The sequence below is a fragment of the Oncorhynchus kisutch genome, linkage group LG20, assembly GCF_002021735.2.
Source record: "Oncorhynchus kisutch isolate 150728-3 linkage group LG20, Okis_V2, whole genome shotgun sequence".
Lineage (NCBI taxonomy): Eukaryota > Metazoa > Chordata > Actinopteri > Salmoniformes > Salmonidae > Oncorhynchus > Oncorhynchus kisutch.
The window spans coordinates 41,843,112-41,857,951 of record NC_034193.2 but is presented as its reverse complement, the minus strand read 5'-3'; the positions used below and the strand labels follow the sequence as shown (position 1 = coordinate 41,857,951).

General features: G+C 44.2%; 1 protein-coding gene across 2 annotated transcripts in view; it reads right to left on the bottom strand.

Annotated features, from left to right (window-relative positions):
- Window positions 1-14,840, bottom strand: part of LOC109865274 (inactive rhomboid protein 2-like) — a 38,406-nt gene that overhangs the window by 18,427 nt on the left and 5,139 nt on the right. For both annotated transcript variants that reach the window (XM_031799518.1, XM_031799519.1), the window contains exons 2-5: window positions 12,507-12,664; window positions 3,854-4,015; window positions 1,231-1,385; window positions 590-794 (exon numbers count right to left, since the gene is read on the bottom strand). In XM_031799518.1, coding sequence (XP_031655378.1) covers window positions 590-794; window positions 1,231-1,385; window positions 3,854-4,003 — 510 coding nt within the window. In that variant the 5' untranslated portion in view covers window positions 4,004-4,015; window positions 12,507-12,664. The remainder of the gene's footprint in view (window positions 1-589; window positions 795-1,230; window positions 1,386-3,853; window positions 4,016-12,506; window positions 12,665-14,840) is intronic.

Here is a 14,840-nt window from a genome sequence, read left to right as displayed (position 1 = left end):
GAACCCCCAAGACTCTTCCTAGAACTGGCAGCCAGGCCAAACTGAGCAATTGGGGGAGAAGGGCCTTGGTCAGGGAGGTGACCAAGAACCCAATGGTCACTCTGACAGAGCTCCAGAGTTCCTCTGTGGAGATGGGAGAACCTTCCAGAAGGACAACTATCTGTCCAGCTCTCCACGAATCAGGCCTTTATGGTAGAGTGGCCAGACGGAAGCCACTCCTCAGTAAAAGGCACATGTGAGCCCGCTTGAAGTTTGCCAAAAGGAACCTACAGACTCTCAGACCATGAGAAACAAGATTCTCTGGTCTGATGAAACCAAGATTGAACTTTTTGGCCTGAATGTCAAGTGTCACGTCTGGAGGAAACCTGGCACCATCCCTACGGTGAGTAAAGGGTCTGAATTCTTATGTACAATGTGATATTAATGTTTTTTTTTCATGTTTAATACATTTGCAAAAATGTCTAAACTTCAGTTGAATCCGTTTCAGAATAATGCTGTAACGTAACAAAATGTGGAACAAGTCAAGGGGTCTGAATACTTCCCGAATGTACCGACCCGGTTCTGTCAGACCTAGGGGCTAGGAGCCTACCTTGGGCATCTTGTTTGCGGCGGGTGAGTCCAGGCCCTGGTCCATGCTGATGGGGAGCTCCGGCTCTCTGTACTGGGCCTTGAGCTTGCCGTAGCGCTGGCTGCAGTGGCGCAGGCTCTTCTTCTGCCATAGCTGCTGCTTGGTCTCACAGTCCTCCCCCACCCCGAACCAACCTGCTGCCTGGGCTGTAGCTTGGGCTGTACCCCTGGCAGGAGGGGGAGGGAGAGACAGGGTATTTGAAGAGCGGGAAGGGGGGGGGGGGGGGGGGGAGAGAATAATAAGAGAGAGTACAACTTGATTATGTCCAACATTCCAAACAGTCAGAAAAGGAAGTCCCTCGTTATAGCCCCCCCCTCCCCCGAAGAGTATGCAAGTGCAATTCTCCCACTGTCTTTTCTCTCTCTTTCCCTTCCGTTTCTCTCTCCATCCATCTACAGCCTCTTTCCACCACCCCAACCCCTTCTCATACGGTACCTCCCCTTTCTTTTTGCCCTCTTCCCTCTTCCTCCTTTCTCACCCACTGCCCCCTCCTCCTCCTATACACCCTTTCAGCTTTACCTTCTGCCCTCCATTAGTTTCGTCCTCCCTTCATTTCTTCCCTCTCTCTTCCCGCTTCTCCCTCTCCCCGCCCCCCCACTTACTTGCGTATGCTCTGAGACAGGGAGTTCTGTCTGTGGAAGGCTGCCCTCCTGTCCCCAACACTGTGACCTCCTCCACCACCACCATCAGTACCACTGTCAGACAGAGGACTGGCCTGCTGCAGGCTCTCACTCTTCTTCAGGGACGGACGCAGGGGCTGGACAGAGGGACAGGGGAAAGAGCAGAGAGTCAGTATACAGGTAGGCTTACTGAGTATTATCCTAGCTCAGAGAGTCAGTATACAGGTAGGCCTACTGAGTATTATCCTACATCATAGAGCCAGTATACAGGTAGGCCTACAGAGTATTATCCTACCTCAGAGTCAGTATATAGGTAGGCCTACAGAGTAGTATCCTAGCTCAGAGAGTCAGTATACAGGTAGGCCTACTGAGTATTATCCTACATCATAGAGCCAGTATACAGGTAGGCCTACAGAGTATTATCCTACCTCAGAGAGTCAGTATACAGGTAGGCCTACAGAGTAGTATCCTAGCTCAGAGAGTCAGTATACAGGTAGGCCTACAGAGTATTATCCTAGCTCAGAGAGTCAGTATACAGGTAGGCCTACAGAGTATTATCCTAGCTCAGAGAGTCAGTATACAGGTAGGCCTACTGAGTATTATCCTAGCTCAGAGGGACAGTATACAGGTATGCCTACTGAGTATTATCCTAGCTCAGAGAGTCAGTATACAGGTAGGCTTACTGAGTATTATCCTAGCTCATAGAGCCAGTATACAGGTAGTCCTACTGAGTATTATCCTAGCTCAGAGAGTCAGTATACAGGTAGGCTTACTGAGTATTATCCTAGCTCAGTCAGTATACAGGTAGGCTTACTGAGTATTATCCTAGCTCAGAGAGCCAGTATCCAGGTAGGCTTACTGAGTAGTATCCTAGCTCAGAGAGTCAGTATACAGGTAGAACTACTGAGTATTATCCTAGCTCAGAGAGTCAGTATACAGGTAGACCTACTGAGCATAATCCTACCTCAGAGAGCCAGTATACAGGTAGGCTTACTGAGTATTATCCTAGTCAGTATACAGGTAGGCCTACTGAGTATTATCCTAGCTCAGAGAGTCAGTATACAGGTAGGCTTACTGAGTATTATCCTACCTCAGAGAGTCAGTATACAGGTAGGCCTACTGAGCATAATCCTACCTCAGAGAGCCAGTATACCGCAGGCCATGAAAGTAAAGGGCACTTGAAATGGACTGGCTGAATATAAATGGAATTCACACCATCACTGGTATACTACTGGGCTAAATCGTCCCTTGCGGTGTGTGAATCATTTTAAGATCGTGTAAATCGTCCCTTGCGGTGTGTGAATCATTTTAAGATCGTGTAAATCGTGCATTGTCGTCAATGGAACATTTGGACGGAAATGCGTGTTAAATGCATGATTGTTTTGCTATGATTCAGCCCACAGCGTTCCATCGCCTGTAGTGATTACAACTATCCGGTTTAGCTCAGATCAATCACCTTATTCTAGAACAGAAGTGTAAGAATGGCAAAGCAAGGAGTTTTCTTTTTCTGAGACTGCAGCAAAATGCACAAATCATTTTTTATTTTATTTTACAAAACATAGAAGTGATACTAGGGAAACACCAGATCATCCTAAAGCTTCATATTTTTCCATTGTAATGTTATTTAAAAGCCCATTCGTGTCTTTAACAGCGACTTGGCTAACGACTTGGGAAGTCACTGTGGAGTTAACGGAGTATTGTAGGAGCCATGTGAGCTGCATGTGTGTCAGCCAGCAGGGGGTGTGCTTAGCTAGCCAGTCTGCCACCAGAGGCTCTTTGTTGGGGAACCCACCCCCCACACACACACGCACACACACACACGCAGACAAATGAATGAGCACACACACTTGTGTTCTCATAATGCACTCTCCCTCACACACACACCCACCCACACACTCACCTACCCACCCATCCACTGTCCCCCACACACACCCTCCCTCATCCCTTTCCTACACATCCACTCTGCAGGCAGACGCCTAAAAATGATGACCTTTGACAAGTAATGGTGCAGGGAGTGCTTCATGCGTGATTGGAGCAGATCATTTTAGGCTAAATAACCACTTCATCTGAAGGAGTCCCCCGGGGTGCGCCAGGCCAGCCAGACAGAGACAGAGAAGAGATGTGAGTTAACCAGGAAAATAGATACATGTACCCAAAAATTAGCTCATGTAACTACATTAGACCAGATCAGCTGTCAAATGGCCGTTTATGGGTCTTATAGGGGGGAACAAAGTCTGGATTTTGGGGGTAATTATGTCCAGTTCAGGCTTTGCTATAGAGTAGCTAGTCGTGAGTGACCGCACAACACTAGCATGAGTGGACCGGGGGGGGGGGGGGGGGGGGGTTGGTTGCTATATGGCTGGCCCAGTGCCCATAACATACTGTGTATGAAGGCAGGGGAGATATCACTTTTACTATAGAGGAGAATGCTTTCAGTTGAGGGCTGAAACTCCTCGACTATTCTACCAACTGTTACAGTTGGCTTGCCAATTCTTCCCTCTCCTATTGAAATGGCCTTCATCAGAGCATCAACTGCCATTTTCCAAGTACAGAACATGTTCCCATAAAGAGGGGTCAAAGTGGAAAGATCAGGTCAAAGGGGTACCTGCTTGACCGTTTCAGCTCCCTCTTCGACCCTCTCTTCTTCCTCTGGGGCAGGGATGGCTATGACCAGACTGGGCGGCTTCTTGCTCTTCAACCGGCTGTCTGATTGGCTGCCGTTAGGAGGAGGCTCCCCCCCTTCCCGTGACGCCATCCTTTCTGAGTTCTGAGGGCAAATGAGAGTAAAATTTATCAATGGCACGTTTGAGATGGAATCTTCTTCAAAGACAAAAACGTGCATTTCTTCTCCTCCTTAAAGAGATGTGAAACCAGTGGTGACCCTTTCTTTCTTTCCATTCCTCACAACCCTCATATCACCTCTATTTCTCCGTAGCCTACAACTTCCACTTTCATTCTCAACTTGGGCAAATGTGGCTCCATTTACAACGACTGATCTACTCAGACACGTCCTACTGAAAAGACAAACAACACTGACAGGCACTTCGAACCATTCAGGATCTAATTGAAGTAGCGACTGTAACACAAACATATTAGCCAAATGACAAAGGACTAGAGGAACTCCTATCTGCAACAAGGAAGGACACATTGCCCTGCTGAAAAGAACCTATCACACGTGTGTATAGGGAAGGGAAACCACTGGATTTGAATACCATCCTTTTCCCATGTAAAAGCCCATCACCTAAACCATAAAAAAAAACACACAAAAGTAGCCCGCCACAGCACACACGAATGCAGCGCAACCAGACTCTACGTTCCCAAACACCATAAAATCTATTCCTTGGACATCTCCATCTAACTTTCCTGAGAACTTACAGATGTAGGCTAAAGAATATATATTATATGTGTGCATTGGGCATGCTACTGTGCCTTAAATACACACACTATATGTAGACTGGGTCAGTGGGTCAAGCTGGAAAGAAACCCTATATGATAACTCTTGTCACAACAGAGGCATAACCCTAGTCTCATTCCCCAGGGTAGCGTTCATTAGACACCAAACAAAAGCAAACCGACTGAAACGGGGAGGGACTACCAGGTTTTGGCCAATAAGAAATGCTCATTCTTGTTTTCTGTTGCAAAGCGTTTAAGCGTTTTCCTTTGCATGCCCTAATGAACAAGACCCAGCAATGTGAGGGAATAGGAGCCTGGCGCACTAGCCTCACTCTTGGGTAACAGTCGCTGACCGGCACTACTTAAACAATATCCATCTCACTGGGGCCCAGTAGGTCCTGAGAGAGAAGCCTGCCTTTTCCGCCACATACATAACAATATCTGTTGAAGGAAAACACTGCCTGTCCAAGCAAATATGCATTAGAAAAACAGCAGGTGTTTTTTTCCCCCATGTTAGTTTGATGAGATCCTGGACGAGACCCCATAAATCAGTTACATTAGCAACCCTGTGTGTTAACAACCCTTCTATGCAATTTTGTAATGGTCACCCAAACACTTGTCTCTCTACTAGTACCATCATTCTTATTTGACATGCAATTAGTTAAAGGGCTCTGGAGGGCCGCTACCCTGAATGAGTTAACAATAGGTTTTCTGTAGGGGCTGTGACCTCGTCTGTAGGACGCCAGCCCGTCATTGGACAGAAGCATCGTGGTAGGAGCTTGAATGAATGCATGGTGTCAGGTTAAGTTGAGACTGAGGTGACTGAGTCAATAGCTTGTTACTTGGCAGTGCTAGTGGGGGTGTAGGCTGCAACATGTCATTCCTAGAAAGCACTCGCTGGGACACATTTTTAGAGAAAGAGCGAGAGAAAGAAAGAGATATCTACATATACTCCCCTACGTAATTCTTTGGTCAGTGAAGCTGAAACTTTCATTTGACTCTATACTGCAGCATCTTGGATTCAAGATCAAACACTTATGCATCTAGTTCTGTTATTAGTATTTGGACAAATTCACTTACGGTGTCTTTCAGATTACTTTGTTTCCAAAAGAAATGAATGGTAAATCATGTATTGTGTAATTTTGGACTCACTTCTATTGTAAATAAGAAAACAATATTTTTCTGAACAATTCTACATGAATGTGGATGCTTGCTACCATGATTACGGATAATCATGAATGAATCGTAAATAATGATGAAAGTTACAGAGGCATAAATATCATAAACCCCCCCCCCCCCCAAAAAAAGAAATGCTAACCTCCCGTTACTGGTAATGGTGAAAGGTTAGTATGTCTTGGGGGTATGATCTTTGTGCCTCTCACTCATCATTATTCATGACTAGATTACCCTGTTTGGACTTAGACAGCCTGCCCAAGCATTTTCTATGCAGAAAAATCCCTGTATAGACCTTCCACCAAAGTGAACTTCAATTTAGTCCTGCAATGATTAATGGACTGCCAAGCCATGTGCACAGGAAGTCCATCATGAAGTGTTTACATACAGTAACACCAACAACTATCTCTGAAAGCCACCCCGAGTCCCTCATCTCTAAATGAGATGCTACTTTAAGGACCACAGTGGAAATAAGTCGTCAACCATTGTGTTCACCCTCGAAGATTCTTAAATCAAGTGCATCATTTTGTAGGTGTACCTCCTACATTCAATATCAGTACAGAGGCCTACCTTTCTTATCTGCTCAAAGCCACAACCATAATCATGCCTTCCTGTCCCCAGCTTCAAGTCTCCGTTAGAAATCATCATCATCGGCCTCTGGACCCCCACTCAGAGCTCAATTAGTCCTCATTCTTCAGGCTTCTTGAATTGTGTCATTGTATCGTTTCAAGATTGCAATATTCCTACAGCAGTATTCTCCCTGGTCAATACGTGTCCATTATAGATCTAGTCAAGGTCTTGAAACCTTGGAGTTGCAATAGCAAAATAAAGGGCCTTGGTGTCAGCGTTGGGGAACGGCAGCAGGAGGGAAATCTGACACCAGTCGAGTCAATGGCAATCAAGCCCGTGGCTGTGAGAGCAGAATAGTACAGAGACACGTTGGGGGATGGGAGAACTCATATGTTCCTATGGGACCAGGTCAGGCCCACACCCTCTCACATAATGAAATATCCAAGGCTTTCACTAATGGAGGGGTTTTAACAGTGTGGTGCCGTGCTTTAGTGGCAGACAGTTGCTAGCCGCACAGTCTGTCAATGTGGAGAAGGCTTTTATCGTTTCCGCCGGGAGACAGTCAAGGAGTGAGTCAGGGCGGTGTTGTTTTGGTAGAGTGGAGAAAGAGAGAGATCAGTCTCATTGTTGACATTGTCTCATTGGGAGTCACATTCTACATGCATGGGCCTACAGAAATAATACTCGCAACGTCTATCCCCTGCATACTGGATTGCCCATCTTTATGTATATCTTTGTGATATTAATCCTATATATTCAGCCATATCTTAACAATTGAGTCAATCAATGTCAACACCATCCATAACAGATAATGTAGTGTGGAGATGACAGATTACCAGAACCAGAATAGCCAAAACTCAAAAGGTTTTCCCAGATTGCTCACTGAGATAACCCTGTTGATGACAATGAGAGTTTTGACACATCTATTAGGACAATACCTATGTGACTGGTAGCATGAACAACAGTCAACACCTATTCTAAGCCAATACTATAACAATAGCCTGGTTGTCTTGCCAACAGATCTTGGATAGGATAACAATAGGTCAATGACCGACCTGCGATGTGGGTTGGGTTTTCTATAAATTGTGTCATAGTTTTTTCCCCTCCACAGCCAGAATACATTTAGGGAGATTGCCGAGCAACATAGAAGTGATTTTCAGGCAATACTGGAACACTGCGCATCATCATCTTCAGTCCCCAGGGAAACAACAGCTCCAGGATTATGATTTCCTCACAGGGGGGAATTTTTGTGTTGCTGCACATTCAGATGTTGACTGAACATTTACCCAATCGTTAGAGAGCGAGTGAAAAAGCATGATAGTAGCTACTAGATGGTGGCATAAGGGTATGTTTTCTTGATCAATATGGAACATTTGTAACAAATGATTAACTGAGTCCAGAGGGAGTCTCACTCACACGGTAGTCTGGGAACAGCAGATGTGACAACACAACCCAAGGCTTCCACAGTAACTCCCAGCACACGGAGCACAGTACTGTAGATTGTTAGTTCCCAGTCTCTCACTCTCTCTGCCACTCAAACATCCTAAGTGAGTGGGAACTCAAACACAGTGTCACAATAGTCTTGTAAAAGAAAAGGTGACAACACAGCTCATGATGACATACATTGAGTGTACAAAACATTAATAATACCTTCCTAATATTGAGTTGCAACCCCCGCCCCCTTTGTCCTCAGAACAGCCTCGATTCGTCGGGAGCATGGACTCTACAAGGATGCCGGCATATGTCGACTCCAATGCTTCCCACAGTTGGGCAGTGGACCATTCTTGATACACACGGAAACTGTTGTGGGTGGAAAACCCAGCAGCGTTGCTGTTCTTGGAACAAACCGGTGCGCCTGGCACCTACTACCATGCCCCGTTAAAATCTTTTGTCTTGCCCATTCGCCCTCTGAATGGCGCACATACACAATCCATGTCTCAATTGTCTCAAGGCTTTAAAATAATTTTATGACCTGTCTCCTCCCCTTCATCTACGCTGATTGAAGTGCATTTAACAAGTGACATCAATAATGGTTCATAGCTTTCAACTGGTCAGTCTGTGTCATGGAAAGAGCAGGTGTTCTTAATGTTCTGTGCACTCAGTGTACACACTAATTCCAAGTCCCAGCCCAGTCACACATCCCAGTAACGAGTCACAAATGTGTAGTGACATACCCAGGGTGACAACCATAGTGCTCCTATCACATGACTCATGTATCACGAGCTCCCACACTCCCAGTCGCTCTCTCCACCCCCTCTCTCTGTGGACTTCAAAACATCTAAACTAATCTGTCCAATTCTTTACATTGGGGCCAGTGTTGAGAGTGGAGCTCTTGAAGATGTCATGACTGCGAGCAGGGTCATTGTTATTAGGACACACACACACACCGGTATACATTTTGCAACTGAAAATGAAAAACGTCTTGGACAAGCACCAGTTAGCCCCTCCCTGTTTCAGTCTGGTTTCTTTTGTTGGGTGGCTAATGAACATGACCCTGGCCTTAAGTCAATAGCAGTTAGCGTCAATGCTTCATTTCCGTACTTGGTGTTTGGTGCCATCGTGTGTTCCTGTACAAGTGTGTGTGAGTGTGTATCCTGCGAAAGTGCGTGTCTGTCACCAAGCCCCTATAGCCCACAGAGTGCTACTGTTGCATGTTAACGTGACGCCAAGCACAGCTGCCACCGCACACTACAGCCCTGGAAACAGGCAGACAGGAATGTGCTTGTTCAGAAATGGCTAGGTTTGGTCGCCACCGGTGATAGCTAGTTACAGTTAGAAGTGGTAATGGCCTAGAGCCAAGTTCCCAAACAGACAAAGGCAAGGGCAGTCGGTCTCATGTTTCACTTTCTGTCATAGGCTTCAATGATGAACAGGTTAGCCCAAATACAGTACAGCCTGGGTGAGTTTAGCTACAAGTACCAGTCAAAAGGTTGGACACACCTACTCATTGAAGGGTTTTTCTTTATTTTGACTATTTTCTACATTGTTGAATAATAGTGAAGACATCAGAACTATGAAATAACACATATGGAATCATGTAGTAAGCAAAAAAGTGTTATATTAAAGTAGCCACCCTTTGCCTTGATGACAGCTGTGCACACTCTTGGCATTCTCTCAACCAGCATCATGAGGTAGTCATCTGGAATGCGTTTCAATTAACCGGTGTGCCTTGTCAAAAACTTCTTACGGCTGCAATCCCGTTAACGGGATTGATATGACAACAGCCAGTGAAAGTGCAGGGCGCCAAATTCAAAACATCAGAAATCTCATAATTAAAATTCCTCAAACATACATGTATCTTATAGTGTTGTAAAGGTAATCTTGTTGTTAATCCCACCATAGTGTCCGATTTCAAATAGGCTTTACAGCGAAAGCACCACAAACGATTATGTTAGGTCACCATCAAGCCACAGAAAAAAACAGCCATTTTCCCAGCCAAAGATAGGAGTCACAAAAAGCACAAATAGAGATCAAATTAAATCACTAACCTTTGATGATCTTCATCAGATGACACTCATAGGACTTCATGTTACACAATACATGTATGTTTTGTTTGATGAAGTTCATTTTCATATAAAAAAATCTGAGTTTACATTGGCGCTTTACGTTCAGTAGTTCCAAAAACATCCAGTGATTTTGCAGAGCCACATCAATTTGACAGAAATACTCATCATAAATGTTGATGAAAATACAAGTGTTACAAATGGAATTATAGATATACCTCTCCTTAATGTAACCGCTGTGTCAGATTTCAAAAAAGCTTTAAGGAAAAAGTAAACCATGCAACAATCTGAGAACGGCGCTCATGAATTTTTTTTAATTATCCGCCATGTTGGAGTCAACAAAAATCAGAAATAACATTATAAATATTCCCTTACCTTTGATGATCTTCATCAGAATGCACTCCCAGGAATCCTTTGATTTGTTCGATAATGTCCATTATTTATGTCCAAGTAGCTACTTTTGTTAGGGTGTTTAGTACACAAATCCAAACGCTTGTGCAGTTCCAGAACGTCGGACGAAAAGTTAAAAAAGTTATATTACAGGTCGTAGAAACATTTCAAACTAAGTATAGAATCAATCTTTAGGATGTTTTTGTCATAAATCTTCAATAACGTTCCAACAGAAGAATTCCATTGTCTGTAGAATAGCCATGGAACGCAGGTCGCTCTCATGTGAAATGCGCGTGACCAGGACCTGGCTCTCTGCCAGACCACTGAGCTCTCATCCAGCTCCACATCACAGTAGAAGCCTCACTCAAGTTTCTAAAGACGATTGACATCTAGTGGAAGTGCAAGTTGAACCATATCCCACTGTGTATTCGATAGGGCTGAGTTCAAAAACTACAAACCTCAGATTTCCCACTTCCTGTTTGGATTTTTTTTCTCTGGTTTTTGCCTGCCATATGTGTTGTGTTATACTCACAGACATCATTCAAACAGTTTTAGAAACTTCAGAGTGTATTCTATCCAAATGCACTGATAATATGCATATCTTAGCAACTGGGACTGAGGAGCAGGCTGTTTACTCTGGGCACCTTATTCATCCAAGCTACTCAATACTGCCCCTGCAGCCATAAGAAGTTGAAAGTTAATTTGTGGAATTTCTTTCCTTTTTAATGAGTTTGACCCAATCAGTTGTGTTGTGACAAGCTGGGGTGGTATACAGAAGATGGCCTTATTTGGTAAAAGACCAAGTTCATATTATGGCAAGAACAGCTCAAATAAGCAAAGAGAAATGACAGTCCATCATTACTTTAAGACATGAAGGTCAGTGTTCAATGCTTTCTTCAAGTACAGTCGCAAAAACCATCGAGGGCTATGATGAAACTGGCTCTCATGAGGACTGCCACAGGAAAGTAAATGCTTCACAGAGTTCGAGTAACAGACACATCTCAACATCAACTGTTCAGAGGAGACTGTGTGAACCAGGCCTTCATGGTCAAATTGTTGCAAAGAAACCACTACTAAAGGACCAATAATAAGAAGAGACTTGCTTGGGCCAAGAAACATGTGCAATTGATATTAGACCTGTGGAAACCTGTCCTTTGGTCTGATGAGTCCAAATTTGAGATTTTTGGTTCCAACCACTGTGTCTTTGTGAGACGCGGAGTAGGTGAAAGGATGATCTCAGCATGTGTTTTTCCCACCGTGAAGCATGGAGGAGGTGGTGTGATGGTGCTTTGCTGATGACATTGTCAGTGATTTATTTAGAATTCAAGGCACACTTAACCAGCATGGCTACCAGAGCATTCTGCAGCAATACAGCATCCCATCTGGTTTGCACTTAGTGAGACTATAATTTGTTTTTTTAACAGGACAATGACCCCAAACACACCTCCAGGCTGTGTAAGGGCTATTTGACCAAGAAGGAGAGTGATGGTGCTGCATAAGATGACCTGGCCTCCACAATCACCTGACCTCAACTCAATTGAGATGGTTTGGGATGAGTTGGACTGCATAGCGAAGGAAAAGTGCTCAGCAACTCATTCAAGACTGTTGGAAAAGCATTCCTCATTAAGCTGGTTGAGAGAATGCCAAGAGCGTGCAAAGCTGTCATCAAGGCAAAAGGGTGGCTATTTTGAAGAATCTCAAATATAATATATATTTTGATTTGTTCTACACTTTTTTGGTTACAACATAATTCAATATGTGTTATTTCATAGTTTTGATGACTTCACTATTATGATTATTCTACAATGAGTAGGTGTGTCCAAACATTTGACTGGTACTGTACATGGCTACATGCTTAAGAGTGTCGGGTTCCAATTAACCTTCCTTTGTGTTCTATGCTAAGACTCTAAGACTAGATACCTATGCAGAAGTTTCACTTGTTGCTGTGAAATGCATGACAACATCCACTGAAGAATATACTGTAGCTTCAATGGCATCTTGTGCAGAGCAGCGCAGATGCTCAGCTGTACAATACATCCATTGTTCTCCATCACTTCTTCAATGAACACCAACTCTTGACACACAACATATACGTTTCAAAGTGCAGGAAACACAGCTGTTTCAAACAAATAACAAAAATGAAACCAGTTAAATACTGTATCACCACATATTTTGTCACTTGACATAATTGTCACACATTTGGAGCTGTGGAACAGCGTTCACACTTACTGCCTCGCCTCGCCTCCAGAAATGGGTGTTGCCTGACGATCGGTCTCTGTTACCTCCAACCACTCGCAGCAGGGCGAAAGAGGAACGGTCCTTCAGATGATTTCCTCATCTCCACATCCTGTGGCCAGTAACATCTCTACCACCCTGATTGCTGCAACCTGAAAGAGCATTTGAACTACAAGTCAGAACATAGTAGATAAGTACCCACCAAGAACTTTGAGAGACTTGCTCGAGATCTTGACAAATGTCAGACTTCAATAGATTTCAAAAGGACTTGTGCAAATTGCGCAATATGTCAATAGCATTCAAGATCTAACTTGCATGTGCCTGGATGAACGGGCAAAAACAGTCATCTCTTCATACCAGGGGGGCGAATCAATCAAATGGTGTAGGAAAGTAACTTCAGAATGCATCGATACATCAGTGTAGCAACTGAAATCACCCCTCACTCTTGTCCACCTAAACACAATGTGTGTGGTAATGACATTGCTCAAATGGCTAGTTCTTTCCTTGTGATCAAATAGTTGAAGAACTTTTCTTGGGAAAAATACAGTAGTATGCCAGGTTATTTGACCACAAAAGCTATGAGACCCTCTTCTGTCATTTTGAGCAATTGAAAGCTTCTCAGAGAAACTACAGAATTCTTGTGAGTGATTTGACACAGTATTCTTGGTTAGTTTTTCTACTGTAGCTGGACAGGAAATGTCTATTCCCATAACTGAAACTGAATCTGCACTTCCCAGAGCATTCATGCAGGTCCAAACTTGCATGGCGGGAAGCTCACCACCAGTATCGCAGCTCCATCACCCCTACCGAGACCCCTAGCTGCCTTCAGGGGCCGTGAACGTTTTGAATAGACAAGACACCAAACGCAAAACAGGGCTACCTTTCAAACTAGATCCAACATAGACCGTGCTGATATCTCCCAGTTACACGGCATGTCATGTTTTTTTGTTGGCTTGTCGTGGGTGCAGCCGCATTAGAGAGCAGTACAGCACAAGGAGGAAGCCAGACAGCTAGACAGCCAGCCTCCAGCCTGTGGAATGAGTCTCTGGCTCACTCAAAAGATGAGAGCGACCTGGAGAAGACACAGAGGGATACTACGGGGTCTGTGACACACATTCCCCCAATATTCACAGACATTTAAGTCAGATCCCTTCCCTGGATCAGTGGGCATCAATTAGAAAATGGATAAAGCTTTGAACTTCCAAAGCTCTGATGTTCATGAGAATCAAAGTTAACGTGTCAAAGTTCAAAGTGCCACGACCAGAGCGGCCTTGCCTCCTTTCAGGTTGAGGTTCATGCCCTTTTCCTGTGTCGTGTCGAAGAGAAAGATGATATGTCAGACAGTATGGAAGCTGAATTTGCATAAGTTGGCATTACCACGACTTGGCAGGAAAAAAATCCCAATGAGCCCACAGATACTACTGGGAAGAGGCCTGTCGCTAGGAGAGACTCAAAGCTGATGCTTTCTGGCAGGCATGTTGTGGTACAACAGTTGAGAACTGGAGCTGAAACCTAGGAGGGGCAATGGGATTGCAAGCATGACTCAATAGAATCCAACGGGGAGGAAAGACAGAATGGATGACTGTAGGCCTGAATGGTCATTATCCAGTTTCAATCCAACCATGTCATTGGCATGAATTACCTGACGCATGAAAAAATATGTCACGACTGGGCTGAAATGGCAGGACAGTTTTATAAATGTCGACAAACAATTTGTTTGTTCGATATGGTCTAGGATCTTTGTGTGTCGGTAAAATGTATTATGCTAGCAATGGCTGTGGAAACACCTTCATGCTCAAATATTATAAAATATATACATGACAAGGTATGGGTGGTAAACAGATGATCGCCCTATTTGGTAAAAGACCAAGTCCATATTATGGCAAGAACAGCTCAAATAAGCAAAGAGAAATTACAGTCCATCATTACTTTAAGACATGTAGGTCAGTCAATCCGGAAAATGTCAAGAACTTTGAAAGTTCCTTCAAGTGCAGTCGCAAAAGCCATCAAGCGCTATGATGAAACTGGCTCTCATGAGGACCAGTCACCTCTGCGGCAGTTCATTAGACTTACCAGCCTCAGAAATTGCAGCCCAAATAAATGCTTCACAGAGTTCAAGTAACAGACACATATCAACATCAACTGTTCAGAGGAGACTGTGTGAATCAGGCCTTCATGGTCAAATTACTGCAAAGAAACCACTACTAAAGGACAGCAATAATAAGAAGAGACTTGCTTGGGCCAAGAAACACGAGCAATGGACATTAGACCAGTAGAAATCTGTCCTTTGGCCTGATGAGTCCAAATGTGAGATTTTTGGTTCCAACC